This window comes from Leptosomus discolor, chromosome 20 (genome assembly GCF_034619465.1).
Source record: "Leptosomus discolor isolate bLepDis1 chromosome 20, bLepDis1.hap2, whole genome shotgun sequence".
NCBI lineage: Eukaryota > Metazoa > Chordata > Aves > Leptosomiformes > Leptosomidae > Leptosomus > Leptosomus discolor.
Genome location: NC_141410.1, coordinates 4619814 through 4644885, shown reverse-complemented (window position 1 = coordinate 4644885; position 25072 = coordinate 4619814). Strand labels below are relative to the sequence as shown.

Below are 25072 nucleotides of genomic sequence, written 5' to 3'. Positions count from 1 at the left end.
GCTGGTTCCGTGCCAGTGGTGCTGGTGGTGCTGGTGGAAGTGGTGCTCCCGGTGCCAGTGGTGCTGGTTTCGCTGGTGGAGCTCAGCCCGTAGGCAGCTGCCCGTGCCCTGCCGATCCTCGGGGCTCGGCTAAGCCCCTCGCAGCCAGCCCCCGGCAGCGCCCGCCGAGTCCTGCCAGCCCCTGCTGCCCGGGGAGAGGGGAGGCGAGGCCGTGCAGTGCCCGTTCCCACCCGGCCATGAAGAGGATCTGGCGGTTCCTGCGGCGCAGGACAGCGCGGGAGGGGCCCGAGCCCTCCGGGAGCCGTGGTGTCAATGAGCTCCGGCCGCGCGGCCAGGACCAGCTGCACCCTGCGGCCGCCACCATCGACTGCGCCCTGTTGCCGCTGGTGCAGGAGCGCGACACCGGCTGCTGGGGCAAGGACGACGCTGGCCATCGGGCAGGAGATGCTGGAGTTACGCAGCCTGCACCCGCTCTGGGGAGAGCAGGTAGGACTCTCGGGGTGAGGGCGGTGATGGGGAAAGGGGCTGTCGCCCGCCCTTCTGCTGGGCTGCCATCGAGAGAGGGCACTTGGAAAAGGGCGGCGTGGTCTTGCGTATGAGCCAGGAGAAAAGGCGCTGCCGGGCATTGTCCCTGGCGAGCAGAAGTCTCGAGGCGCTGGTCCCTTGCGGGCTCCTTTCTGACCATTGGAGCCATCTCCCTGGCACACGGGACAGGCGTGTGCGCTGGAGGAAACCCATTCCCAAGCAGGACAAGAGATGCGTCTTGACCCTGCGTTTTGGTAGGGCGCTCGCCAGGCTCTCAGGGGCTTGGGGCGTGTGCTTGTGCTCCGGTTGTCTCTGGAAGCACGAGGGTGTGGAAAGCACCCTGGGCATCAGGGAGTTGTAGGAGCTCACTCTGCTTCCCAAACCATGTGCTTTTAACGTAGGTGAGCCTGCTGTACGCTCGGAGTCTGCCCTCCGTAAGGCGCCACGAGACCAAGAAGCCGTCGAGGAGAGCAAAAGCTCTGGAGGGGCGGTACGTAAACCCAAACATTTTAAATTGCCGTCCTCCTCGTAGGATGGCACTACACGCCAGCGCGAAATCAGACCCTTCCTCGAGTCATATCTGATGCAGAGTTATTGAAAACACTTTTCTAGTCTGACGTCAAGCTGGTGAGAGTCCTGGTTCTCGCAAATGCTGCCCCTATCCCCTCTTCTGAGCTGGTTTCCTAAGTTCTGCCAATCTGTGCTCTTTCTCTCTGAACAGACAGGGTCCGATTCATCCCCTTCCCACCTGAGCCCTGGAAGTCATCAGCCATCAGATATCGTTGATGCAGAAGTGTTTCAGAGAATAACTGTCCAATTGCTCAGTGTGCGTGAGGACATGTCTCGGGTGCAAGAAACGAACAAGAGCTTGTGTCGGCAGCTGAGCAGAGCCAAAAGAGAAGCGGAGGAACTGAGAAAAGGCTTCTCAGAAAAGACATCAGCTTTAAACGTAACACAAAGAAAATTACATCAGGTCCGGAGGCAAGCAAAGGAGCAGCATGCTGTACTCCTTGAGACAGACCAGGAGAGGAAAGATGCCATCGAGAAGGCAGAAGAGCTGCAGGAGGAACTGGACGAGCTGAGAACTGAAAACCTTTTCCTCCGTCAGCATCTGGGAGAGGTGCAGGAGACCGCCCAAGCACAAACGGTGAGTGATGCCTTAGGAAGCGAGGCCGTCAGAGTAGAAGAAGGGGTGAGGTGAGCACTGACCCGTTGTGTTGGACTTGCAAAGTTTTTGGCAAGCCTTGAGATGCGCTATCATGTCTATATGTACGTGTATGCACTGACTGGCTTTACCCAGCTTCCTACTTAAATGCCCTTAATATTCCTAAAACATTTTAGGAAAAAGGTCTGTTATTTGTGGGAGCATAACCAAGACAACAGAAGCCAAATCTGATGGCTCCGCTCCTGTCTCTAAACCTCGGTGTCTCTGAAAATACTGGTAGTAGGGCTGGCGGGCGCAGGAAGCCCAGACCACGTTCTTGACGAGGAGATGTGCTGCAGTTTGCTATCTGGTAAATTGCAAAAGCTTGTGTTTTCCGTGGCATCACTTCTGCCGTGTTCTTGCACTAATCATTGGGTTGGGTTCTGAAGTGTGCAGGATCAAATGAGGTGCAGAAAAGGATTATTATTGCTAATTCCCAATAAAGTGTCTGGTAGCCATTGGAGAGGTTGTGCTTCTCGTGGGCTTTGACACAAAGACGTGCAGAAGTGCTTTGAGTAGAAGCACGGAAACCTTTCGTTCCTGGGACTCAGATAGTGAGGGATCAAAGGGATCTGAATCAGATCCTGGCCTATACATTCAGAAGGCTTAATCCGTGTCCAATTTTAGTCCAAGATTTCAAAGCTCCAGCAAAAGCTAAAGGATTCCCAACACCAGCTCCTGGTGGCAGAGGCCCGTGTTTCAGACAAGAAACTCCTGGAGAGGGAACTGAAGCGGACCCGAGCAAATGAAGCTTGTGCGCAGCAAGAACTTCACGAGGAGCGGCTGAACAGGTACCCAGAGCTGGGGAAGGGCTGTACTGGGTGCGGAGGGGAGGCGTGTGCCAGCAAATGCTGCTGGGCCAGCCTGCAGCTCCCTGCTGCAGCTCCACGGCTGGCCCTAGGCGGGCTCAAGGAGTCAGGGCAGCACGGGTTTTACCTCCTTTGTGTCCTTTGGGCCTGCCAGTGTCCCTGGCAGAGCTCCCCACGTCCCCACTGTGTCAGATTTAAAAGGTCTTTGGAGGCTTCAGCTGCCTCAGAAGGTGCGTGGCCCCTCCTGCCAGCCCAGTGATTTGGTTTACCCTCCAGATGCCGGCAGGGCCCTTTCTTGTGCCGCTGGCATTGCTGATCCCAGACACAGCACGCACCTTTCACGTGCCGCTGGCACGTGGGGACAGCCAGGACGTCCTGATTTCTTTCTGCCCTCACTGTTGCCCAGGGCAGGTGCAGAGCAGCGTGGTGTTGGGTTTAGATCCCAGCCAGCCTTAGATTCATGGAGGCAGGCCTCCACGTCAGTGTCTCACTGTCACCCCAACGTGCTTTTAGGAAGCTCCTGGAGCAGCAGGTGGAGGAGCTGCAGCAGCAGCTCCAGCATTTGCAGGACAAGGAGGCGTCACTGACCAAGATGCAGACGGAGCTGCAAGCGAAGACTCTACAGATCGTACAAGAGTCCATAACTGACTGGAGCGAGGTGAGCTGCCGCACAGACGGGTCCTCCTCACCCGGGGTGATGCTGTGCTAGGACCAGAATACCAAGCAAGATCACGGCCTTGGACTTCAGCAGGGCCAGCTTTGGCCTTTTCAAGCAATTGCTCGGGGAAATCCCATGGGACAGGGTACGAAAAGGCAAAGGGGCCCAAGAGGGTTGGTTTATAGTCAAGGAGCACTGTTTCCAAGCTCAAGATTGGAGCATCCCAGTGGGTAGGAAATCAAGAAAGGGAGCCAGGAGAGACCCGCATGCTTAAACAGAGAAGTAATGGGCAAACTCAAGTGGCAGAGGAGAGTCTATAGGACTTGGAAGGAGGGGATGACCACGTGGGAGGTTGTCAGAGGATGTAGGGAGGCAACTAGGAAAGCAAAGGCCTCCTTGGTGTTCAGCCTTGCGAGGGAGGTCAAGGACAACAGAAAGGACTTCTTCAAATATGCTGCAGACAAAACCAACACCAGAGGCAATGCAGGCCCACTGTTGAATGAGGCGGGTGACAGAGGCTACAAAGAAGGCGGAGCTACTGAATGCCTTCTTTGCCTCTGTCTGTACTGCTGGGGACTGTCCTCAGGAGTCCCAGAGCCCTGAGGCCCCAGAGGAAGTCAGGATAAAGGAGGAGTTTGCCTTGGTTGATGCGGACTGGCTTAGGGATCAGCTCAGCAAGCTGGACATATGTAAATCCACGGGCCCTGATGGGGTGCCCCCGCGGGTGCTGAGGGAGCTGGCGGAAGTCATTGCTAGACCACTCTCTTTGGTAAGTCGTGGGGAACAGGAGAGGTGCCTGAGGACTGGAGGAAAGCAAATGTCACTCTGGTCTTCAAAAAGGGCAAGAAGGAGGACCCGGGTAAGTACAGACCCGTCAGCCTCCCCTCCATCCCTGGAAAAGTGATGGAGTAACTTATCCTCGCGCTGCCTCTAGGCCTGTCAAGGGTAAGAAGGTCATTAGGAGCAGTCAGCGTGGCTTCACCCAGCGGAAGTCATGTTTGACCAACCTTGACAGCCTTTTATGAAGGCATAACCAGGTGGATAGAGGATGGTAGTACAGTGGATGTGGTTTGTCTTGATTTCAGTAAAGCGTTGGACACCGTCTGCCGCAGCATCCTGGCAGCTAAACTGAGGAAGTGTGGTCTGGACGATCGGGTAGTGAGGTGGATCGTGAACTGGTTGAAGAAGTCAGAGAGTTGTGGTCAGTGGGACAGAGTCTAGTTGGAGGCCTGTATCTAGTGGAGTCCCTCAGGGGTCGGTACTGGCACCAGCACTATTCAATATATTCATCAATGACCTGGATGAGGGAACAGAGTGAACTGTCAGCAAGTTTGCTGCTGACACAACACTGGGAGGGGTGGCTGACACCCCAGCGGGCTGTGCTGCCATTCAGCGAGACCTGGACGGGCTGGAGAGCTGGGCGGGGAGAAATGTGATGAAGTACAACAAGGGCAAGCGTCGCGTCTTGCATCTGGGAAAGAACGACCCCGCGTCCCAGTACGGGTTGGGGACTGAGCTGTCGGAGAGTAGCGTAGGGGAAAGGGACCTGGGGGTCCTGGTGGGCAGCAGGATGAGCACGAGCCAGCAACGTGCCCTGGTGGCCAAGAAGGCCAATGGCATCCTGGGGTGGATTAGAAGGGCTGTGGTCAGTAGGTCGAGAGAGGTTCTCCTCCCCCTCTCCTCTGCCCTGGTGAGACCCCATCTGGAATAGTGTGCCCAGTTCTGGGCCCCTCAGTTCAAGCAGGACGGGGAACTGCTGGGAAGAGCCCAGCGCAGAGCCACAAAGGTGATGAAGGGGGTGGAACATCTGCCTTAGGAGGAAAGGCTGAGGGAGCTGGGTCTCCTTGGCTTGGAGAAGAGGAGACTGAGGGGTGACCTCATCGATGGTTATCAATACGTAAAGGGCGAGTGTCAGGAGGATGGAGCCGGGCTCTTGTCGGTGCTGGCCAATGACAGGACAAGGGGCAACGGGTGCGAGCTGGAGCACAGGAGGTTCCACGTGAACATAAGGAAAAACTTGTTCACCGTGAGGGTGACAGAGCCCTGGAACAGGCTGCCCAGAGAGGTGGTGGAGTCTGCTTCCCTGGAGACATTCGAAACCCGCCTGGAAGTGTTCCTGTGTGACCTGCTCTGGGTGGTCCTGCTCTGGCAGGGGGGTTGGACTGGATGATCTTTCGAGGTCCCTTCCCACCCCTGAAGTTCCGTGATTCCGTGGTAGCTGACTCCAGAGCAGACCACTGAGCTCTAGAGGGAAATGGGACCATCCCGGTGTGAAATCTGTACCCAGGAACTGCTGAAATGGGGTCAAATGCAGTCAGGTGCTGAGCCCTTGCAGATCCCTGTGATTTCAAGAGGAGCTGGAGGAAAAGCACCACCTCATCTCGCCTGGGTTTCCTGGGGACGCAGCTCTGAGGGCGCGGAAGGAGGACTTGACGGCTTCTTCCCCTCTCCCTTCCCCTTTTCTTGCAGAGCTTGGAGCTTTTTGCAGGAAAATTCTGGCAGAGCGCGCTGCCCGGCAGGATGCATTAGCTGCCTGCGCCCTCTTGAAGCCTTCAGCCTCCCCCAGCAGCACAGAAATCCACGCTCCCCCTTCTTTAAGGGCAGGAGGCGGTGGCCTTGGGGGGCAGAAGGGGTGCATACTGTCTGTAGCGGGAACCACCGGCGTTGATGACAGAGCAGCTTTGGAGACCAGACCTAAGTGAGGCAGAGGGGCCCCTACAGCTGAGGACAGACAAATAACCAGTCGATGTTTTCCAGCACCTCCAGTGTCAGCAGGAGAACCAGAAGCTTTCAGAGCAGCTTTCACTGCTGAAGGAGGAAAACAAAGCCCTCTACGAGGAAGGAGTCCGTCTGCTGAACCAGAAGGATCTGTGTGTCAGGTAAGGACCGCAGCAGCAGGGGACGTGTAGGCACAAAAATCCCCCCCCCGGAATTGCCCTCGATGTGCCTGGCAGTGACAGTGGACGTGACTGTTCTGTAGCTGCCAGTGCTGCAGCTCTAAGAAGCGCCCGCTGAAGGAGCTCTTTCTGCAGCCTCTTTGCCTGACCCTTGCTGTTTAGGATTCCTCTTTTTTGGCCTTCCTCCCCCATACCCAAGCACGCCCCCTTAACCACCCACAGCCCCACCCAAACAAACAACCTGCCCTTTCCCTGTGGCTTCCAAAGTTGGTGCCTTGATAACCCTGTTTGGTGTAAAGAGCTGAGCGGGGCGAGCACAAGGGTTTGTAAAGCTGGGAGTCAGCAGCGGGGTAGATGGCTGAGGCTCCCAGGCCGGGCTGTGAAGAGCCCGAATAAATGCAGGACACCTCCTGCCTCGCTCTTGGCCCAGAACACCAAAGCATTTCACAGACTGATGCTTGTCTCTCTGCCTCCTCAGGAAATATATCGAAATGCAGCTCTGCCACGAAGATGAGTTCTGCAGAGCCAAGGAGACCTTTATCCATGAGGGGAAACAAAGGGAGAGCAGAATTAAGCAGCTGGAAAATGAGCTCAGCGAGACAAAGCTCCAAGTGGAAAAGGTGAGAGAACACACGAAGGGCTTCTCCCGCGGGGGAAGGCGGGGGAGCAGGCTAGAGCGTGGCTGCGGGAGCGCCCCTTCTTCCAAACAGCATGCTGTTTAGGAGAAAAGGAAACGAGGTTTGGGCAGAGCTGGTTTGCAGGCAACGGGCCGGTCCCGTTAAACGACCAGACGGAGGGAGCAGGGGGGGCTCTGCCGGACATGCTGCCCTGGGAAACGGCTGCAGTGCCAGGGGCTCCAGCCCGTCCTTGTAGGAACAAAAGGCCACAAGGGAATTGCTGGCTCAGGGGTGCCCTCGGGGAACCCCTGTCCCCAAATCCCATTCAGAACCTGCCTAAGCTCCGTCTGCTTTGGCCTCAGAGCTATTGCTGCTGGCAAGGGACTCGAAAGCCTCTTTTTGGGGTGTGTTACATCAGAGAGCGTATCACTTCTAGGAGTGAACGTGCTTGGCGGTGACCCCTTTGGTAAAGCGCTCTCAGACGCACAGAGGGCAGGGGAGAGCGAAGCGTAACTGCTGGTGGTGATTTCCTTCTGCAACACTGCTCAGGGGAAGGCGCTGGTTGCAGAGATGGCTGCTGAGAATGAGAAACTACTCCAGGAAAGAAGACGGCTCCTCCAGGAGATGACTGACCAAGAGGAGCCCCCTTGGAGCAACCCGTCTACGAGTGCCGCCACCCTGCAGAGCAGGTAGGTGCTTAACGATGTCCACACCTCTGGGAGCCTGCCTCTTCCCAGCGCTTCTCTGGTCTTATGCCCATTCCTCTTAAGAAATGGGCACAGGGAAGCCTGAACCGCGCCCCAGTCACTAGTGCTGAGGCTTTTCATTGCTGTGGGATGCAATTAGCCCCTTTCCCCATCAAAGGTCTCGGCATAGAGCCGAAGCTGCGCAGGCCAAAGGGTCTGAGGTCGCAAGAGAAAATGCCCCTTTGAAAACGCAGCGTGGCTGGAAGGAAAGTAACTTATGCCTTGTGTGTGTGACGTGCTTAGAGCGAAGATCCCGGATGAGGAGAACGTGCGGCTGGATGAGGAGAACGTGCGGCTGCACGAGAGCGAACGCCAGCTCTCCGGCCACGTGCCCACCTCGCAGCCTGTGCCAAGGAGAATCCACGCTCCCAACACGGAGGTGAGACTCTGAGAGGGCTTGGTCTCAGCAGACAGGTTACAGGAGCCAAGGTCGTTGGCCCAAAGGACAAGTCTAGGATTAGTACATCTGTGGGGCTGGAGTTCATGGGGAGAAGTCTCAGTGGAGCCGGGGGCACTTTGAAGACCAAGAGCATATGTTGGAATTCGGGGTGTGGCATGGACCTCCTCCTTTGAAAGTCTCTGTTCCTCCTTCCAGGACTCGAAGAGGGTTAACTTCTCTGAATGCCAGCTGCAGAGTAAGGGGTTGCCATCTCCCCGTACCAGGTACCGTGGGGCAGGGGATGCCTCTCTGCGTGTGGTGAGGGAGAAGTGGAGTGTTTTGGCTGCTCCGCCCTGTGCACCCTGTGCTTCACCTCCAAGGGACCTTTTATTTTTCAGTCAAATTATAGGGACCTTTTAAAGACTGAAACTAATGGGACGGAGGAGTGACATTTTCAAACTCTGTCGGGGCCCACGGTGGGATTTAGAGATCAGCTTGGTGCCCAGGGTTTTTGGAAGCGTGTCTTCACACAAGAGGTGATGAGACGTAGAGGACCACTGCTGCCCAGGACTGCGTGACTCACGTCCCAGGCTATGGGGCAGGAGAGAGCTCGAGCTGTTTCTCTGCTGGTGTAGCCGGGATCCCCACGATCCTTGCCAGATCGGCAAGGGGAAGGCAGAGGGGCTCTGCAGCTCCGCTCCCTGCCTGCTGGAGACCCAGCCCAGTGGACTCGGTGACGGCCTGCGGGTGCCATTGAGGGTGACGGACAGTCTGAGGAGGCTCTGGGGTAGATGAGGGCCGCCAGCTCCTTGGCTGGAGGAGGAGTATCCCAGACTTGGTCCAAGCGAAAGGCACCGACTGTCGCCCTGCGCTGCCTCGCAGGGAGGCTGGGAGGAGCGTTGGGGCCGTGCGGGTGGCGGAGGCTCAGATGGAGTTTGCAGAATGACTCAGGAGAGGAAATTTGTTTTGTTTTCAGCTCCCCATCACAAGAACCACCAGGCTCTCTCAGCACCCTGCAGGCCACGCAAGACACAAAGCCTGAAGGAGAAGCCGCAAGCCAAGACTCATCCTTGAGCTTATCCCCCTCGCAAGCTTCTGAGATTGGGTACTTGAACGTAGCTTCACCCGGAGAGACCACAGCCTCCCAGCTGCAGAAGGAAAGACAGAGCATCAGCTCCGAGGACTTCTAAATGGGGAAAGATGTTTGTGAAATATTGGCTTTTGGGCTCTCGTGGCAATTGCCAGATTGGCTGACCTGGTGATTTCTGTCATATAGTTCAACTCCAGGATTCAACAGCTTTTTTTCAACTTGCCCAAGTGTCAGTGTGTGCGTGTGTCACCCCAGATCCACCTGGAGGCTGGAATTCATAGAGAAACTCAGGAAAATGGAAGAGGGGGCGGGGGTGAAGCCACCCGATCTCCCCCTGAACCCCAGTTCCTTGCCCAGTCCCAAACTACAAGCCTTGGAAATGAAACTCGGAGAAGTTGCCTTCCACCACGTGCCCACTTTTCTCCGCTCCCCTCGATCTCTACTCAGACCCGGTCGTTCCCCTTTGCTCCTGCTCTTACCCCTTCCACTTTGCTTTGTGCAAGCCTGCGGAGGGGAGCGAGAGGTGCCCGAGCACTGAGGGAGGGGATGAGAACGTGTGGAGAAGGAAGATGGGGGGCAAAAGGAGGGGCTCCGAGGGCAAGGATGACGGGTCCAGGGGCCAGAAGGGAGATGGAGGGGACGAGGGATATGGAATAGGTGCAGCAGCAAGGAGGGGACCTGGACATCCAGAGGAGGAAAGAGGGGAGATCCTGAATGCTCGCTAAGAGTGACGGAGGGTCTCTGGGGCTGCTTGGGTGGGAGCGGAAGGGATCAGGTCCTGCAGAGCAGGGCTGTAGAGGGGATCCGTGCATGCAGAGAGGGAAGCCGAAAGGATCAGAGTGTGAGCTGTGGGGGAAGAGAAGGGATCTGACCGCAGGCGAGCGTCAATGGCAGAGATCTGTGCCTACTCAGAAGGACACGGGATGGGAGGAGTCACAGTTTGCGTGAGGGGGAACCAAGGAAACCCGAGTGCTCGGAGGAGGAAAGGGAGAGGTCCTCAAAAATAGGGAATCAGCCTGGAGGGCACCTGAGCGTGCCCGGAGGGGATCTGAAGTGGCCCAGAGGGCCACAGTGGGGGTAAGAGCAGTCCCCAGTGGGAAGAGAGCAGTTCTCCCAAGGGAAGGGACAGAGGATCTTGGAGGAGCCCAAAGAGGATCTGAGCACAGGTCCGCTGAGGTTTAGTCAAAACCTACCTGGCTCCAGCCACATTTCAAAACCCCCTATTTTTCCCACATCTGCCCCGCTCTTTTGCATCTGTGCTGAAATCCAGCGTTAAAGGCACTTGCTTGGCATTTGTCATCTTGCTCTCCACTCGGGCTACTCTCTACACCCATCGCAAAACAGTTTCAAAGAACCTTCTCCCAAGGCACGTGGTCCCCTGCATCTAGAGCTTCTCTGCTTGTGCAACGACTCCTGAAACTTAAATTATGTTGGAGTCCTTTTGATTTCCACCTGAACTTCCTTCACCCCGCGAGCCTCCGAATCTTGGTGTTCTGGCAGGAGGCGCACCATGTTTGTGCCTGCTCAGGTGAGGTTCACGTTGGTTGTCTGCAACTCTTTAGGTCTCCCTATGGGGAAGGCAGTGAGTGGATGGGGATAGCTCGCCAAAATGCCCTCTGTGCCACGGGCTGTGGCCAGCTGGAGGAGAGAAAGCACCAGGGAGACCTTGGAGCGGCCTTTCAGTAATGAAAGGGGGGCTACAAGAAAGATGGGGACAGACTTTTTGTCAGGGCCTGTTGCCATAGGACAAGGGGTAACGGTTTTCAACTCAAACCGGGCAGCCTCAGACTAGATAGAAGGCAGACAGATTTTACAATGAAGGTGGTGAAACAGTGGCACAGGCTGCCCAGAGAGGCTGTGGATGCCCCATCCCTGGGACCATTCAAGGTCTGGTTGGACGGAGCTCTGAGCAACCCGACGTAGCTGAAGATGTCCCTGCTCACTGCAGGGGGTCGGACCTTTAAAGGTCCCATCCAACCCAAACAATCCTCTGATTCTCACGTGCCCCAAGAGCCCCCAGCATGCCTTGGGGTGCACAGCCAGACACATCCAGGGGGTTGTGGCTGCACCAGAAGGAACCCCGAGCGGTCCGGGCTGTCCCAAACGGCACGTCCTGGTGACCAGGACACCCCTAAAGGTACATGGAGTTGTCCAGGGCATGCTGAAAGCCACACGGGGAGGGTTCTGTGAAGCCCCAAGAAGCAACCAAAGGGGTTCAGGACGCCCCCAAAAGGAAGACAGATGGTTTCAACAAGGACACAGCAAAAGGTTCACCCGGCGTCCACCCCAAAATGGCAAAAGGCCAAGGCGCGCAGGGATGTCGCCTAAAGGGATGCCGAGGAGGAAGGCACGCACTGAGAGGCACCCCCAGGGGTCCAGGGGCGCCCCAAAAGGCACAGCGATTGCCCTGGGCTGCCGTGAAAGGCACAGCAAGGGAGACGGGCTGCAGGAGAAAGCACACCGCGGGGCCTGGAGATGCAGCCAAGGGCACACCAAGGAGTTGGGGGAGCCCGAAATGCACACCGCGGGGCCTTGGGCTGCTCAGAAAGGCATCCTTAGGGGCTTTATTGTTCCGAATGGCAGAGCAATTGCCATGGAGATCGTGACATTCACACCTAGGGGGCTGGGGCACCACGAAGGGCACAGCCGCGGGTGGCAGGAGCATCAAAACACAGGCTGACACGTGCAGGGAAAGCCCAAAAGGCCGAGCAAGGGTCTCCGAGCAGCCCAAAACGTACGCAGGCTGGCCTGGGGCAGCCCTCTGGCAAAGATAGCAAAGGCTCCAGGGTGCACCAAAGGGCACACCCAGGGGTTTTGGGTGCACTGAAAGGCACGTTGAGGGGCGTGGGGAGACCCAGCATCACACCCAGGGGTGCGGCGTGCGCCCAAATCCATGCGCAGGGGGGCTGGGCACACCAGGCTGTTCCCCTTGGCCCCGTGGGCTGTGTGTGTGCAGAGAGGCTCTGGGCGTGCGGGCCCCTCTGCCCCGCCCAGCCCCCAGAGCCTTATGATGTCACTCAGCCGTTTATGACGTCAGCGCACAGGTCCACTAGACCCGGGGTGCTGGCACAGTCCCTGCACACACCGTACCTGCTGGTGCTGCTGGTTCCGTGCCAGTGGTGCTGGTGGTGCTGGTGGAAGTGGTGCTGCCGGTGCCAGTGGTGCTGGTTTCGCTGGTGGAGCTCAGCCCGTAGGCAGCTGCCCGTGCCCTGCCGATCCTCGGGGCTCGGCTCCACCGCTCGCAGCCAGCCCCCGGCAGCGCCCGCCGAGTCCTGCCAGCCCCTGCTGCCCGGGGAGAGGGGAGGCGAGGCCGTGCAGTGCCCGTTCCCACCCGGCCATGAAGAGGATCTGGCGGTTCCTGCGGCGCAGGACAGCGCGGGAGGGGCCCGAGCCCTCCGGGAGCCGTGGTGTCGATGAGCTCCGGCCGCACGGCCAGGACCAGCTGCACCCTGCGGCCGCCACCATCGACTGCGCCCCGTTGCCGCTGGTGCAGGAGCGCGACACCGGCTGCTGGGGCAAGGACGACGCTGGCCATCGGGCAGGAGATGCTGGAGTTACGCAGCCTGCACCCGCTCTGGGGAGAGCAGGTAGGACTCTCGGGGTGAGGGCGGTGATGGGGAAAGGGGCTATCGCCCGCCCTTCTGCTGGGCTGCCATCGAGAGAGGGCACTTGGAAAAGGGCGGCGTGGTCTTGCGTATGAGCCAGGAGAAAAGGCGCTGCCAGGCATTGTCCCTGGCGAGCAGAAGTCTCGAGGCGCTGGTCCCTTGCGGGCTCCTTTCTGACCATTGGAGCCATCTCCCTGGCACACGGGACAGGCGTGTGAGCTGGAGGAAACCCATTCCCAAGCAGGACAAGAGATGCGTCTTGATCCTGCGTTTTGGTAGGGCGCTCGCCAGGCTCTCAGGGGCTTGGGGCGTGTGCTTGTGCTCCGGTTGTCTCTGGAAGCACGAGGGTGTGGAAAGCACCCTGGGCATCAGGGAGTTGTAGGAGCTCACTCTGCTTCCCAAACCATGTGCTTTTAACGTAGGTGAGCCTGCCGTACATTCGGAGTCTGCCCTCCGTAAGGCGCCACGAGACCAAGAAGCCGTCGAGGAGAGCAAAAGCTCTGGAGGGGCGGTACGTAAACCCAAACATTTTAAATTGCTGTCCTCCTCGTAGGATGGCACTACACGCCAGCGCGAAATCAGACCCTTCCTCGAGTCATGTCTGATGCAGAGTTATTGAAAACGCTTTTCTAGTCTGACGTCAAGCTGGTGAGAGTCCTGGTTCTCGCAAATGCTGCCCCTATCCCCTCTTCTGAGCTGGTTTCCTAAGTTCTGCCAATCTGTGCTCTTTCTCTCTGAACAGACAGGGTCCGATTCATCCCCTTCCCACCTGAGCCCTGGATGCCATCAGCCATCAGATATCGTTGATGCAGAAGTGTTTCAGAGAATAACTGTCCAATTGCTCAGTGTGCGTGAGGACATGTCTCGGGTGCAAGAAACGAACAAGAGCTTGTGTCGGCAGCTGAGCAGAGCCAAAAGAGAAGCGGAGGAACTGAGAAAAGGCTTCTCAGAAAAGACATCAGCTTTAAACGTAACACAAAGAAAATTACATCAGGTCTGGAGGCAAGCAAAGGAGCAGCATGCTGTACTCCTTGAGACAGACCAGGAGAGGAAAGATGCCATCGAGAAGGCAGAAGAGCTGCAGGAGGAACTGGACGAGCTGAGAACTGAAAACCTTTTCCTCCGTCAGCATCTGGGAGAGGTGCAGGAGACCGCCCAAGCACAAACGGTGAGTGATGCCTTAGGAAGCGAGGCCGTCAGAGTAGAAGAAGGGGTGAGGTGAGCACTGACCCGTTGTGTTGGACTTGCAAAGTTTTTGGCAAGCCTTGAGACGCGCTTAGACGTCTGTATGTACGTGTATGCACTGACTGGCTTTACCCAGCTTCCTACTTAAATGCCCTTAATATTCCTAAAACATTTTAGGAAAAAGATCTGTTATTTGTGGGAGCATAACCAAGACAACAGAAGCCAAATCTGATGGCTCCGCTCCTGTCTCTAAAACTTGGTGTCTCTGAAAATACTGGTAGTAGGGCTGGCGGGCGCAGGAAGCCCAGACCACCTTCTTGCCGAGGAGACGTGCTGCAGTTTGCTGCCTGGTAAATGGCAAAAGCTTGTGTTTTCCGTGGCATCACTTCTGCCGTGTTCTTGCACTAATCATTGGGTTGGGTTCTGAAGTGTGCAGGATCAAATGAGGTGCAGAAAAGGATTATTATTGCTAATTCCCAATAAAGTGTCTGGTAGCCATTGGAGAGGTTGTGCTTCTCGTGGGCTTTGACACAAAGACGTGCAGAAGTGCTTTGAGTAGAAGCACGGAAACCTTTCGTTCCTGGGACTCAGATAGTGAGGGATCAAAGGGATCTGAATCAGATCCTGGCCTATACATTCAGAAGGCTTAATCCGTGTCCAATTTTAGTCCAAGATTTCAAAGCTCCAGCAAAAGCTAAAGGATTCACAACACCAGCTCCTGGTGGCAGAGGCCCGTGTTTCAGACAAGAAACTCCTGGAGAGGGAACTGAAGCGGACCCGAGCAAAGGAAGCTTGTGCGCAGCAAGAACTTCACGAGGAGCGGCTGAACAGGTACCCAGAGCTGGGGAAGGGCTGTGCTGGGTGCGGAGGGGAGGCGTGTGCCAGCAAATGCTGCTGGGCCAGCCTGCAGCTCCCTGCTGCAGCTCCACGGCTGGCCCTAGGCGGGCTCAAGGAGTCAGGGCAGCACGGGTTTTACCTCCTTTGTGTCCTTTGGGCCTGCCAGTGTCCCTGGCAGAGCTCCCCACGTCCCCACTGTGTCAGATTTAAAAGGTCTTTGGAGGCTTCAGCTGCCTCAGAAGGTGCGTGGCCCCTCCTGCCAACCCAGTGATTTGGTTTACCCTCCAGATGCCGGCAGGGCCCTTTCTTGTGCCGCTGGCATTGCTGATCCCAGACACAGCACGCACCTTTCACGTGCCGCTGGCACGTGGGGACAGCCAGGACGTCCTGATTTCTTTCTGCCCTCACTGTTGCCCAGGGCAGGTGCAGAGCAGCGTGGTGTTGGGTTTAGATCCCAGCCAGCGTTAAATTCATGGAGGCAGGCCTCCACGTCAGTGTCTCACTGTCACCCCAACGTGCTTTTAGGAAGCTCCTGGAGCAGCAGGTGGAGGAGCTGCAGCAGCAGCTCCAGCATTTGCAGGACAAGGAGGCGTCACTGACCAAGATGCAGACGGAGCTGCAAGCGAAGACTCTACAGATCGTACAAGAGTCCATAACTGACTGGAGCGAGGTGAGCTGCCGCACAGACGGGTCCTCCTCACCCGGGGTGATGCTGTGCTAGGACCAGAATACCAAGCAAGATCACGGCCTTGGACTTCAGCAGGGCCAGCTTTGGCCTTTTCAAGCAATTGCTCAGGGAAATCCCATGGGACAGGGTACGAAAAGGCAAAGGGGCCCAAGAGGGTTGGTTTATAGTCAAGGAGCACTGTTTCCAAGCTCAAGATTGGAGCATCCCAGTGGGTAGGAAATCAAGAAAGGGAGCCAGGAGAGACCCGCATGCTTAAACAGAGAAGTAATGGGCAAACTCAAGTGGCAGAGGAGAGTCTATAGGACTTGGAAGGAGGGGATGACCACGTGGGAGGACTCTAAGACTGTTGTCAGAGGATGTAGGGAGGCAACTAGGAAAGCAAAGGCCTCCTTGGCGTTCAGCCTTGCAAGGGAGGTCAAGGACAACAGAAAGGACTTCTTCAAATACGCTGCAGACAAAACCAACACCAGAGGCAATGCAGGCCCACTGTTGAATGAGGCGGGTGACAGAGGCTACAAAGAAGGCGGAGCTACTGAATGCCTTCTTTGCCTCTGTCTGTACTGCTGGGGACTGTCCTCAGGAGTCCCAGAGCCCTGAGGCCCCAGAGGAAGTCAGGATAAAGGAGGAGTTTGCCTTGGTTGATGCGGACTGGCTTAGGGATCAGCTCAGCAAGCTGGACATATGTAAATCCACGGGCCCTGATGGGGTGCCCCCGCGGGTGCTGAGGGAGCTGGCGGAAGTCATTGCTAGACCACTCTCTTTGGTAAGTCGTGGGGAACAGGAGAGGTGCCTGAGGACTGGAGGAAAGCAAATGTCACTCTGGTCTTCAAAAAGGGCAAGAAGGAGGACCCGGGTAAGTACAGACCCGTCAGCCTCCCCTCCATCCCTGGAAAAGTGATGGAGTAACTTATCCTCGCGCTGCCTCTAGGCCTGTCAAGGGTAAGAAGGTCATTAGGAGCAGTCAGCGTGGCTTCACCCAGCGGAAGTCATGTTTGACCAACCTTGACAGCCTTTTATGAAGGCATAACCAGGTGGATAGAGGATGGTAGTACAGTGGATGTGGTTTGTCTTGATTTCAGCAAAGCGTTGGACACCGTCTGCCGCAGCATCCTGGCAGCTAAACTGAGGAAGTGTGGTCTGGACGATCGGGTAGTGAGGTGGATCGTGAACTGGTTGAAGAAGTCAGAGAGTTGTGGTCAGTGGGACAGAGTCTAGTTGGAGGCCTGTATCTAGTGGAGTCCCTCAGGGGTCGGTACTGGGACCAGCACTATTCAATATATTCATCAATGACCTGGATGAGGGAACAGAGTGAACTGTCAGCAAGTTTGCGGCTGACACAACACTGGGAGGGGTGGCTGACACCCCAGCGGGCTGTGCTGCCATTCAGCGAGACCTGGACGGGCTGGAGAGCTGGGCGGGGAGAAATGTGATGAATTACAACAAGGGCAAGCGTCGCGTCTTGCATCTGGGAAAGAACGACCCCGCGTCCCAGTACGGGTTGGGGACTGAGCTGTCGGAGAGTAGCGTAGGGGAAAGGGACCTGGGGGTCCTGGTGGGCAGCAGGATGAGCACGAGCCAGCAACGTGCCCTGGTGGCCAAGAAGGCCAATGGCATCCTGGGGTGGATTAGAAGGGCTGTGGTCAGTAGGTCGAGAGAGGTTCTCCTCCCCCTCTCCTCTGCCCTGGTGAGACCCCATCTGGAATAGTGTGCCCAGTTCTGGGCCCCTCAGTTCAAGCAGGACGGGGAACTGCTGGGAAGAGCCCAGCGCAGAGCTACAAAGGTGATGAAGGGGGTGGAACATCTGCCTTAGGAGGAAAGGCTGAGGGAGCTGGGTCTCCTTGGCTTGGAGAAGAGGAGACTGAGGGGTGACCTCATCGATGGTTATCAATACGTAAAGGGCGAGTGTCAGGAGGATGGAGCCGGGCTCTTGTCGGTGCTGGCCAATGACAGGACAAGGGGCAACGGGTGCGAGCTGGAGCACAGGAGGTTCCACGTGAACATAAGGAAAAACTTGTTCACCGTGAGGGTGACAGAGCCCTGGAACAGGCTGCCCAGAGAGGTGGTGGAGTCTGCTTCCCTGGAGACATTCGAAACCCGCCTGGAAGTGTTCCTGTGTGACCTGCTCTGGGTGGTCCTGCTCTGGCAGGCGGGTTGGACTGGATGATCTTTCGAGGTCCCTTCCCACCCCTGAAGTTCCGTGATTCCGTGGTAGCTGACTCCAGAGCAGACCACTGAGCTCTAGAGGGAAATGGGACCATCCCGGTGTGAAATCTGTACCCAGGAACTGCTGAAATGGGGTCAAATGCAGTCAGGTGCTGAGCCCTTGCAGATCCCCGTGATTTCAAGAGGAGCTGGAGGAAAAGCACCACCTCATCTCGCCTGGGTTTCCTGGGGACGCAGCTCTGAGGGCGCGGAAGGAGGACTTGACGGCTTCTTCCCCTCTCCCTTCCCCTTTTCTTGCAGAGCTTGGAGCTTTTTGCAGGAAAATTCTGGCAGAGCGCGCTGCCCGGCAGGATGCATTAGCTGCCTGCGCCCTCTTGAAGCCTTCAGCCTCCCCCAGCAGCACAGAAATCCACGCTCCCCCTTCTTTAAGGGCGGGAGGCGGTGGCCTTGGGGGGCAGAAGGGGTGCATACTGTCTGTAGCGGGAACCACCGGCGTTGATGACAGAGCAGCTTTGGAGACCAGACCTAAGTGAGGCAGAGGGGCCCCTACAGCTGAGGACAGACAAATAACCAGTCGATGTTTTCCAGCACCTCCAGTGTCAGCAGGAGAACCAGAAGCTTTCAGAGCAGCTTTCACTGCTGAAGGAGGAAAACAAAGCCCTCTACGAGGAAGGAGTCCGTCTGCTGAACCAGAAGGATCTGTGTGTCAGGTAAGGACTGCAGCAGCAGGGGACGTGTAGGCACAAAAATCCCCCCCCGGAATTGCCCTCGATGTGCCTGGCAGTGACAGTGGACGTGACTGTTCTGTAGCTGCCAGTGCTGCAGCTCTAAGAAGCGCCCGCTGAAGGAGCTCTTTCTGCAGCCTCTTTGCCTGACCCTTGCTGTTTAGGATTCTTCTTTTTTGGCCTTCTTCCCCCATACCCAAGCACGCCCCCTTAACCACCCACAGCCCCACCCAAACAAACAACCTGCCCTTTCCCTGTGGCTTCCAAAGTTGGTGCCTTGATAACCCTGTTTGGTGTAAAGAGCTGAGCGGGGCGAGCACAAGGGTTTGTAAAGCTGGGAGTCAGCAGCGGGGTAGATGGCTGAGGCTCCCAGGCCGGGCTGTGAAGAGCCCGAATAAATGCAGGACACCTCCTGCCTCGCTCTTGGCCCAGAACACCAAAGCATTTCACAGACTGACGCTTGTCTCTCTGCCTCCTCAGGAAATATATCGAAATGCAGCTCTGCCACGAAGATGAGTTCTGCAGAGCCAAGGAGACCCTTATCCACGAGGGGAAACAAAGGGAGAGCAGAATTAAGCAGCTGGAAAATGAGCTCAGCGAGACAAAGCTCCAAGTGGAAAAGGTGAGAGAACACACAAAGGGCTTCTCCCGCGGGGGAAGGCGGGGGAGCAGGCTAGAGCGTGGCTGCGGGAGCACCCCTTCTTCCAAACAGCATGCTGTTTAGGAGAAAAGGAAACGAGGTTTGGGCAGAGCTGGTTTGCAGGCAACGGGCTGGCCCCGTTAAACGACCAGACGGAGGGAGCAGGGGGGGCTCTGCCGGACGTGCTGCTCCTGCGCTGTGCGCAGGACTGACGCTGCCCTGGGAAACGGCTGCAGTGCCAGGGGCTCCAGCCCGTCCGTGTAGGAACAAAAGGCCACAAGGGAATTGCTGGCTCAGGGGTGCCCTCGGGGAACCTCTGTCCTCAAATCCCATTCAGAACCTGCCTAAGCTCCGTCTGCTTTGGCCTCAGAGCTATTGCTGCTGGCAAGGGACTCGAAAGCCTCTTTTTGGGGTGTGTTACATCAGAGAGCGTATCACTTCTAGGAGTGAACGTGCTTGGCGGTGACCCCTTTGGTAAAGCGCTCTCAGACGCACAGAGGGCAGGGGAGAGCGAAGCGTAACTGCTGGTGGTGATTTCCTTCTGCAACACTGCTCAGGGGAAGGCGCTGGTTGCAGAGATCACTGCTGAGAATGAGAAACTACTCCAGGAAAGAAGACGGCTCCTCCAGGAGATGACTGATCAAGAGGAGCCCCCTTGGAGCAACCCGTCTACGAGTGCCGCCACCCTGCAGAGCAGGTAGGTGCTTAACGATGTCCACACCTCTGGGAGCCTGCCTCTTCCCAGCGCTTCTCTGGTCTTATGCCCATTCCTCTTAAGAAATGGGCACAGGGAAGCCTGAACCGCGCCCCAGTCACTAGTGCTGAGGCTTTTCATTGCTGTGGGATGCAATTAGCCCCTTTCCCCATCAAAGGCCTCGGCATAGAGTCGATGCTGCGCAGGCCAAAGGGTCTGAGGTCGCAAGAGAAAATGCCCCTTTGAAAACGCAGCGTGGCTGGAAGGAAAGTAACTTATGCCTTGTGTGTGTGACGTGTTCAGAGCGAAGATCCCGGATGAGGAGAACGTGCGGCTGGATGAGGAGAACGTGCGGCTGCACGAGAGCGAACGCCAGCTCTCCGGCCACGTGCCCACCTCGCAGCCTGTGCCAAGGAGAATCCACGCTCCCAACACGGAGGTGAGACTCTGAGAGGGCTTGGTCTCAGCAGACAGGTTACAGGAGCCAATGTCGTTGGCCCAAAGGACAAGTCTAGGATTAGTACATCTGTGGGGCTGGAGTTCATGGGGAGAAGTCTCAGTGGAGCCGGGGGCACTTTGAAGACCAAGAGCATATGTTGGAATTCGGGGTCTGGCATGGACCTCCTCCTTTGAAAGTCTCTGTTCCTCCTTCCAGGACTCGAAGAGGGTTAACTTCTCTGAATGCCAGCTGCAGAGTAAGGGGTTGCCATCTCCCCGTACCAGGTACCGTGGGGCAGGGGATGCCTCTCTGCGTGTGGTGAGGGAGAAGTGGAGTGTTTTGGCTGCTCCGCCCTGTGCACCCTGTGCTTCACCTCCAAGGGACCTTTTATTTTTCAGTCAAATTATAGGGACCTTTTAAAGACTGAAACTAATGGGACGGAGGAGTGACATTTTCAAACTCTGTCGGGACACACGATGGGATTTAGAGATCAGCTTGGTGCCCAGGGGTTTTGGAAGCGTGTCTTCACACAAGAGGTGATGAGACGTAGAGGACCGCTGCTGCCCAGGACTGCGTGACTCACGTCCCAGGCTATGGGGCAGGAGGGAGCTCGAGCTGTTTCTCTGCTGGTGTAGCCGGGATCCCCACGATCCTTGCCAGATCGGCAAGGGGAAGGCAGAGGGGCTCTGCAGCTCCGCTCCCTGCCTGCTGGAGACCCAGCCCAGTGGACTCGGTGACGGCCTGCGGGTGCCATTGAGGGTGACGGACAGTCTGAGGAGGCTCGGGGGTAGATGAGGGCCGCCAGCTCCTTGGCTGGAGGAGGAGTATCCCAGACTTGGTCCAAGCGAAAGGCACCGACTGTCGCCCTGCGCTGCCTTGCAGGGAGGCTGGGAGGAGCGTTGGGGCCGTGCGGGTGGCGGAGGCTCAGATGGAGTTTGCAGAATGACTCAGGAGAGGAAATTTGTTTTGTTTTCAGCTCCCCATCACAAGAACCACCAGGCTCTCTCAGCACTCTGCAGGCCACGCAAGAGACAAAGCCTGAAGGAGAAGCCGCAAGCCAAGACTCATCCTTGAGCTTATCCCCCTCGCAAGCTTCTGAGATTGGGTACTTGAACGTAGCTTCACCCGGAGAGACCACAGCCTCCCAGCTGCAGAAGGAAAGACAGAGCATCAGCTCCGAGGACTTCTAAATGGGGAAAGATCTTTGTGAAATATTGGCTTTTGAGCTCTCGTGGCAATTGCCAGATTGGCTGACCTGGTGATTTCTGTCATATAGTTCAACTACAGGATTCAACAGCTTTTTTTCAACTTGCCCAAGTGTCAGTGTGTGCATGTGTCACCCCAGATCCACCTGGAGGCTGGAATTCGTAGAGAAACTCAGGAAAATGGAAGAGGGGGCGGGGGTGAAGCCACCCGATCTCCCCCTGAACCCCAGTTCCTTGCCCAGTCCCAAACTACAAGCCTTGGAAATGAAACTCGGAGAAGTTGCCTTCCACCACGTGCCCACTTTTCTCCGCTCCCCTCGATCTCTACTCAGACCCGGTCGTTCCCCTTTGCTCCTGCTCTTACCCCTTCCACTTTGCTTTGTGCAAGCCTGCGGAGGGGAGCGAGAGGTGCCCGAGCACTGAGGGAGGGGATGAGAACGTGTGGAGAAGGAAGATGGGGGGCAAAAGGAGGGGCTCCGAGGGCAAGGATGACGGGTCCAGGGGCCAGAAGGGAGATGGAGGGGACGAGGGATATGGAATAGGTGCAGCAGCAAGGAGGGGACCTGGACATCCAGAGGAGGAAAGAGGGGAGATCCTGAATGCTCGCTAAGAGTGACGGAGGGTCTCTGGGGCTGCTTGGGTGGGAGCGGAAGGGATCAGGTCCTGCAGAGCAGGGCTGTAGAGGGGATCCGTGCATGCAGAGAGGGAAGCCGAAAGGATCAGAGTGTGAGCTGTGGGGGAAGAGAAGGGATCTGACCGCAGGCGAGCGTCAATGGCAGAGATCTGTGCCTACTCAGAAGGACACGGGATGGGAGGAGTCACAGTTTGCGTGAGGGGGAACCAAGGAAACCCGAGTGCTCGGAGGAGGAAGGGGAGAGGTCCTCAAAAATAGGGAATCAGCCTGGAGGGCACCTGAGCGTGCCCGGAGGGGATCTGAAGTGGCCCAGAGGGCCACAGTGGGGGTAAGAGCAGTCCCCAGTGGGAAGAGAGCAGTTCTCCCAAGGGAAGGGACAGAGGATCTTGGAGGAGCCCAAAGAGGATCTGAGCACAGGTCCGCTGAGGTTTAGTCAAAACCTACCTGGCTCCAGTCACATTTCAGAAACCCCTTTTTTTCCCACATCTGCCCCGCTCTTTTGCATCTGTGCTGAAATCCAGCGTTAAAGGCACTTGCTTGGCATTTGTCATCTTGCTCTCCACTCGGGCTACTCTCTACACCCATCGCAAAACAGTTTCAGAGAACCTTCTCCCAAGGCACGTGGTCCCCTGCATCTAGAGCTTCTCTGCTTGTGCAACGACTCCTGAAACTTAAATTATGTTGGAGTCCTTTTGATTTTCACCTGAACTTCCTTCACCCCGCGAGCCTCCGAATCTTGGTGTTCTGGCAGGAGGCGCACCATGTTTGTGCCTGCTCAGGTGAGGTTCACGTTGGTTGTCTGCAACTCTTTAGGTCTCCCTATGGGGAAGGCAGTGGGTGGATGGGGATAGCTCGCCAAAATGCCCTCTGTGCCACGGGCTGTGGCCAGCTGGAGGAGAGAAAGCACCAGGGAGACCTTGGAGCGGCCTTTCAGTAATGAAAGGGGGGGCTACAAGAAAGATGGGGACAGACTTTTTGTCAGGGCCTGTTGCCATAGGACAAGGGGTAACGGTTTTCAACTCAAACCGGGCAGCCTCAGACTAGATAGAAGGCAGAAAGTTTTTACGATGAAGGTGGTGAAACAGTGGCACAGGCTGCCCAGAGAGGCTGTGGATGCCCCATCCCTGGAACCATCCAAGGTCGGGTTGGACGGGGTTTTGAGCAACCAACCTTTGCCTGGCGCCTATTGGCCGCGGCACCCGCCCTTCTTCTCAGCGCGCACCCATTGGCTGCCCCGGCCGCACCGGCTAGCCTCCCTTTTCTTCGTGGCCTGCCCGGAGTCCCCCCCTCCTCGCCCTGATTGGTCGCCGCGCCCGCCTCAGCGGGCCCGCCCGCGGAAGCCCGGGGCCTCCCGTCCGTTCTTACCGGAACTCGGCCCAACGGACGCGCTCCCGGCGTTCGAGCTCTCTCTGGAGCCGCGGCGCAGAGCGGCCGCGCGGGCGGCCCCCGCCTGCGGCCCCGCTCCCAGGGCTGGGTGCTGCCCCGGCGCTCCCGGCTGTCGGGAGAGAAGCGGGAGTCAGCAGGCGGGAGCCCGGCAGCGTTAATCCCCGCGGCGGGGCGGGGCGGGGCGGTAGGACGCGGGGGGGGACGTGCCGGAGCTGCCTCAGACACGTCATGAGTGCAGTTAAAGCATCGCCATCAGCCCCCTCAGAACGGCGGTTGGGGGGGGGCGCTGCGCTGGCGGGGAACGGATGGCGCTTCGCGCTTGAAGCCAGGTGCAGGACTGCCCCGCGCCAGGGGAGGTTTTACAAACGCTTGTTCACAACACGACTCGCCCCAGAGCCCAGCAAACTCACGGGGATGGAGCCTGGGCCGCGCCAGTTTCTTGTGCTTCAGCAAGGCTGCGTGTAGAAAGGCTCTGGCTGTTCCCAAGATGCCAAGAACCTCTCTGCCAGGCAGCCCGACTTACCTGCTGAGTATGGCACTGCCGTGCTCTGCCATGCTCCCTTCACCCCTTCTTGCCCATTTCGCAATCGCCCAGCAGCAGGGCCCCGCACCACCACGCGCAGTAGAAGCGCCCTGCTGAACCAGCTAGGGACAACACACGTTGCTGAAGACTCTGCAGTCCTCCTCACCTGAAGAAGAATCTGTTCCCGAGCATGTGAACTGATGTGCTCTGCACGCATATTTAACAAAATTCTTTATTTACATTTTGATAAGTGGGGGAAAAAAAAAAAAAAAAAAGATGCCAAATATGAAGTAATTTCAGGAGAATGTCAAGAGCGCGGATCTGGCCTGCAGAGAGGACTGGGGCAGTGGGAGAACCGGCTGGAGATGGAACTGCGTGGAGCCAGCACATGCCTAACCACCGGCGAAGGAGCACTGAAATTCAGAAGAAACAGGTCCGAAACACTGGACGGCCATTCCCAACTCATCCTACAACAGCAAGACCGTGCAGTGATACTGGGTGCCGCCTCAGCGGTTTTCACAGGCGCGCTACTTGCTGCGCGCATCAGCTCACCCTGAGCCAGAGAACGCAGAAGTCCTTCTGGGTATCTAGGCCAGGCCTCTGCGCCCACCTCTGAACCCAAACCCACCAGCGCCTGATTCTCCTGGCTGATTTTAAAGGGTCTTGACAAGTAACTGACTCAGCCGTCTGAAGCTGGGCAAGACAGATGCCCTTCTTGTCTCCAGGCAGCTGAGAGGCAGTTCCTAAAACCTGGCTGGGAAGTCAGCGAGGTGGCACCAGCCTCATACCTAGAAAGGAAAAGCGTCCAGTCTCAAGCTGGATGTTGGCCAGAGATCATGTGCTCCAAACAGAAATGATGAACAAGCCTGGGCCTGAGGACAGCCCTAAAGGGGACCCCACCCATCAGCACGGGTCTGCCCATCTGCAAGAAAGCCTGTTAACAAGGTTGTCCCTCTCTTCAAAAGCCTATCAACCCACCAGAAGTACCAGGGAAATGAAAGAACGTTTACATTCCCTGTTGTCACTTCATCAAGTAGGAGGAGCTCCAGAGAGTCTGGAGTGCCACAGATCTGAAAGACTCTGTTATGGAAGTGGGGACAAAGTGGCTTTGTGGGCACTTCCAGACATCTCTGGAAATCATTGAATGGAAGGCCAAAAACGGTGGGGATTTGATTTTGTCAGTGCCTGTCTGTCTGCTGAAATCTGAAAAATCAGCAACCAGAAGGCTAATACAGCAGATTTTTGACAAGCTGCAGTCTGACACATTGAAATCTAGACAGATTTGTTTAAATGCTTGTGTTTTCTATGGTAAAGTGGGGGAACAAACGGAAGCAGAATAGTGTACGTTAGCCTGAGCTCTGTCTTGAGCCTATGGGTTTAACCAAAATGAAGCTTGAAGAGCTATAAATGCTGGAAACATTAC

At 56.8% G+C, this 25072-nt stretch overlaps 2 protein-coding genes across 2 annotated transcripts; both read left to right on the top strand.

Annotated features, from left to right (window-relative positions):
- Window positions 1-236: 236 nt before the first annotated feature.
- LOC147414066 (coiled-coil domain-containing protein 30-like) lies at window positions 237-9025 on the top strand. The gene is made up of 11 exons (XM_086476340.1): window positions 237-486; window positions 927-1015; window positions 1247-1717; window positions 2357-2520; window positions 3052-3196; window positions 5954-6075; window positions 6572-6713; window positions 7260-7399; window positions 7700-7835; window positions 8052-8119; window positions 8812-9025. The coding sequence occupies exons 1-11, from the start codon at window positions 237-239 to the stop codon at window positions 9023-9025; spliced, it is 1941 nt and encodes a 646-aa protein (XP_086332466.1).
- Window positions 9026-12262: 3237 nt separating this feature from the next.
- On the top strand, window positions 12263-21091 carry LOC147414065 (coiled-coil domain-containing protein 30-like). The gene is made up of 11 exons (XM_086476339.1): window positions 12263-12512; window positions 12953-13041; window positions 13273-13743; window positions 14383-14546; window positions 15078-15222; window positions 17992-18113; window positions 18609-18750; window positions 19326-19465; window positions 19766-19901; window positions 20118-20185; window positions 20878-21091. Exons 1-11 carry the CDS (start codon window positions 12263-12265, stop codon window positions 21089-21091), a joined length of 1941 nt encoding a protein of 646 aa, XP_086332465.1.
- Window positions 21092-25072: the final 3981 nt, after the last annotated feature.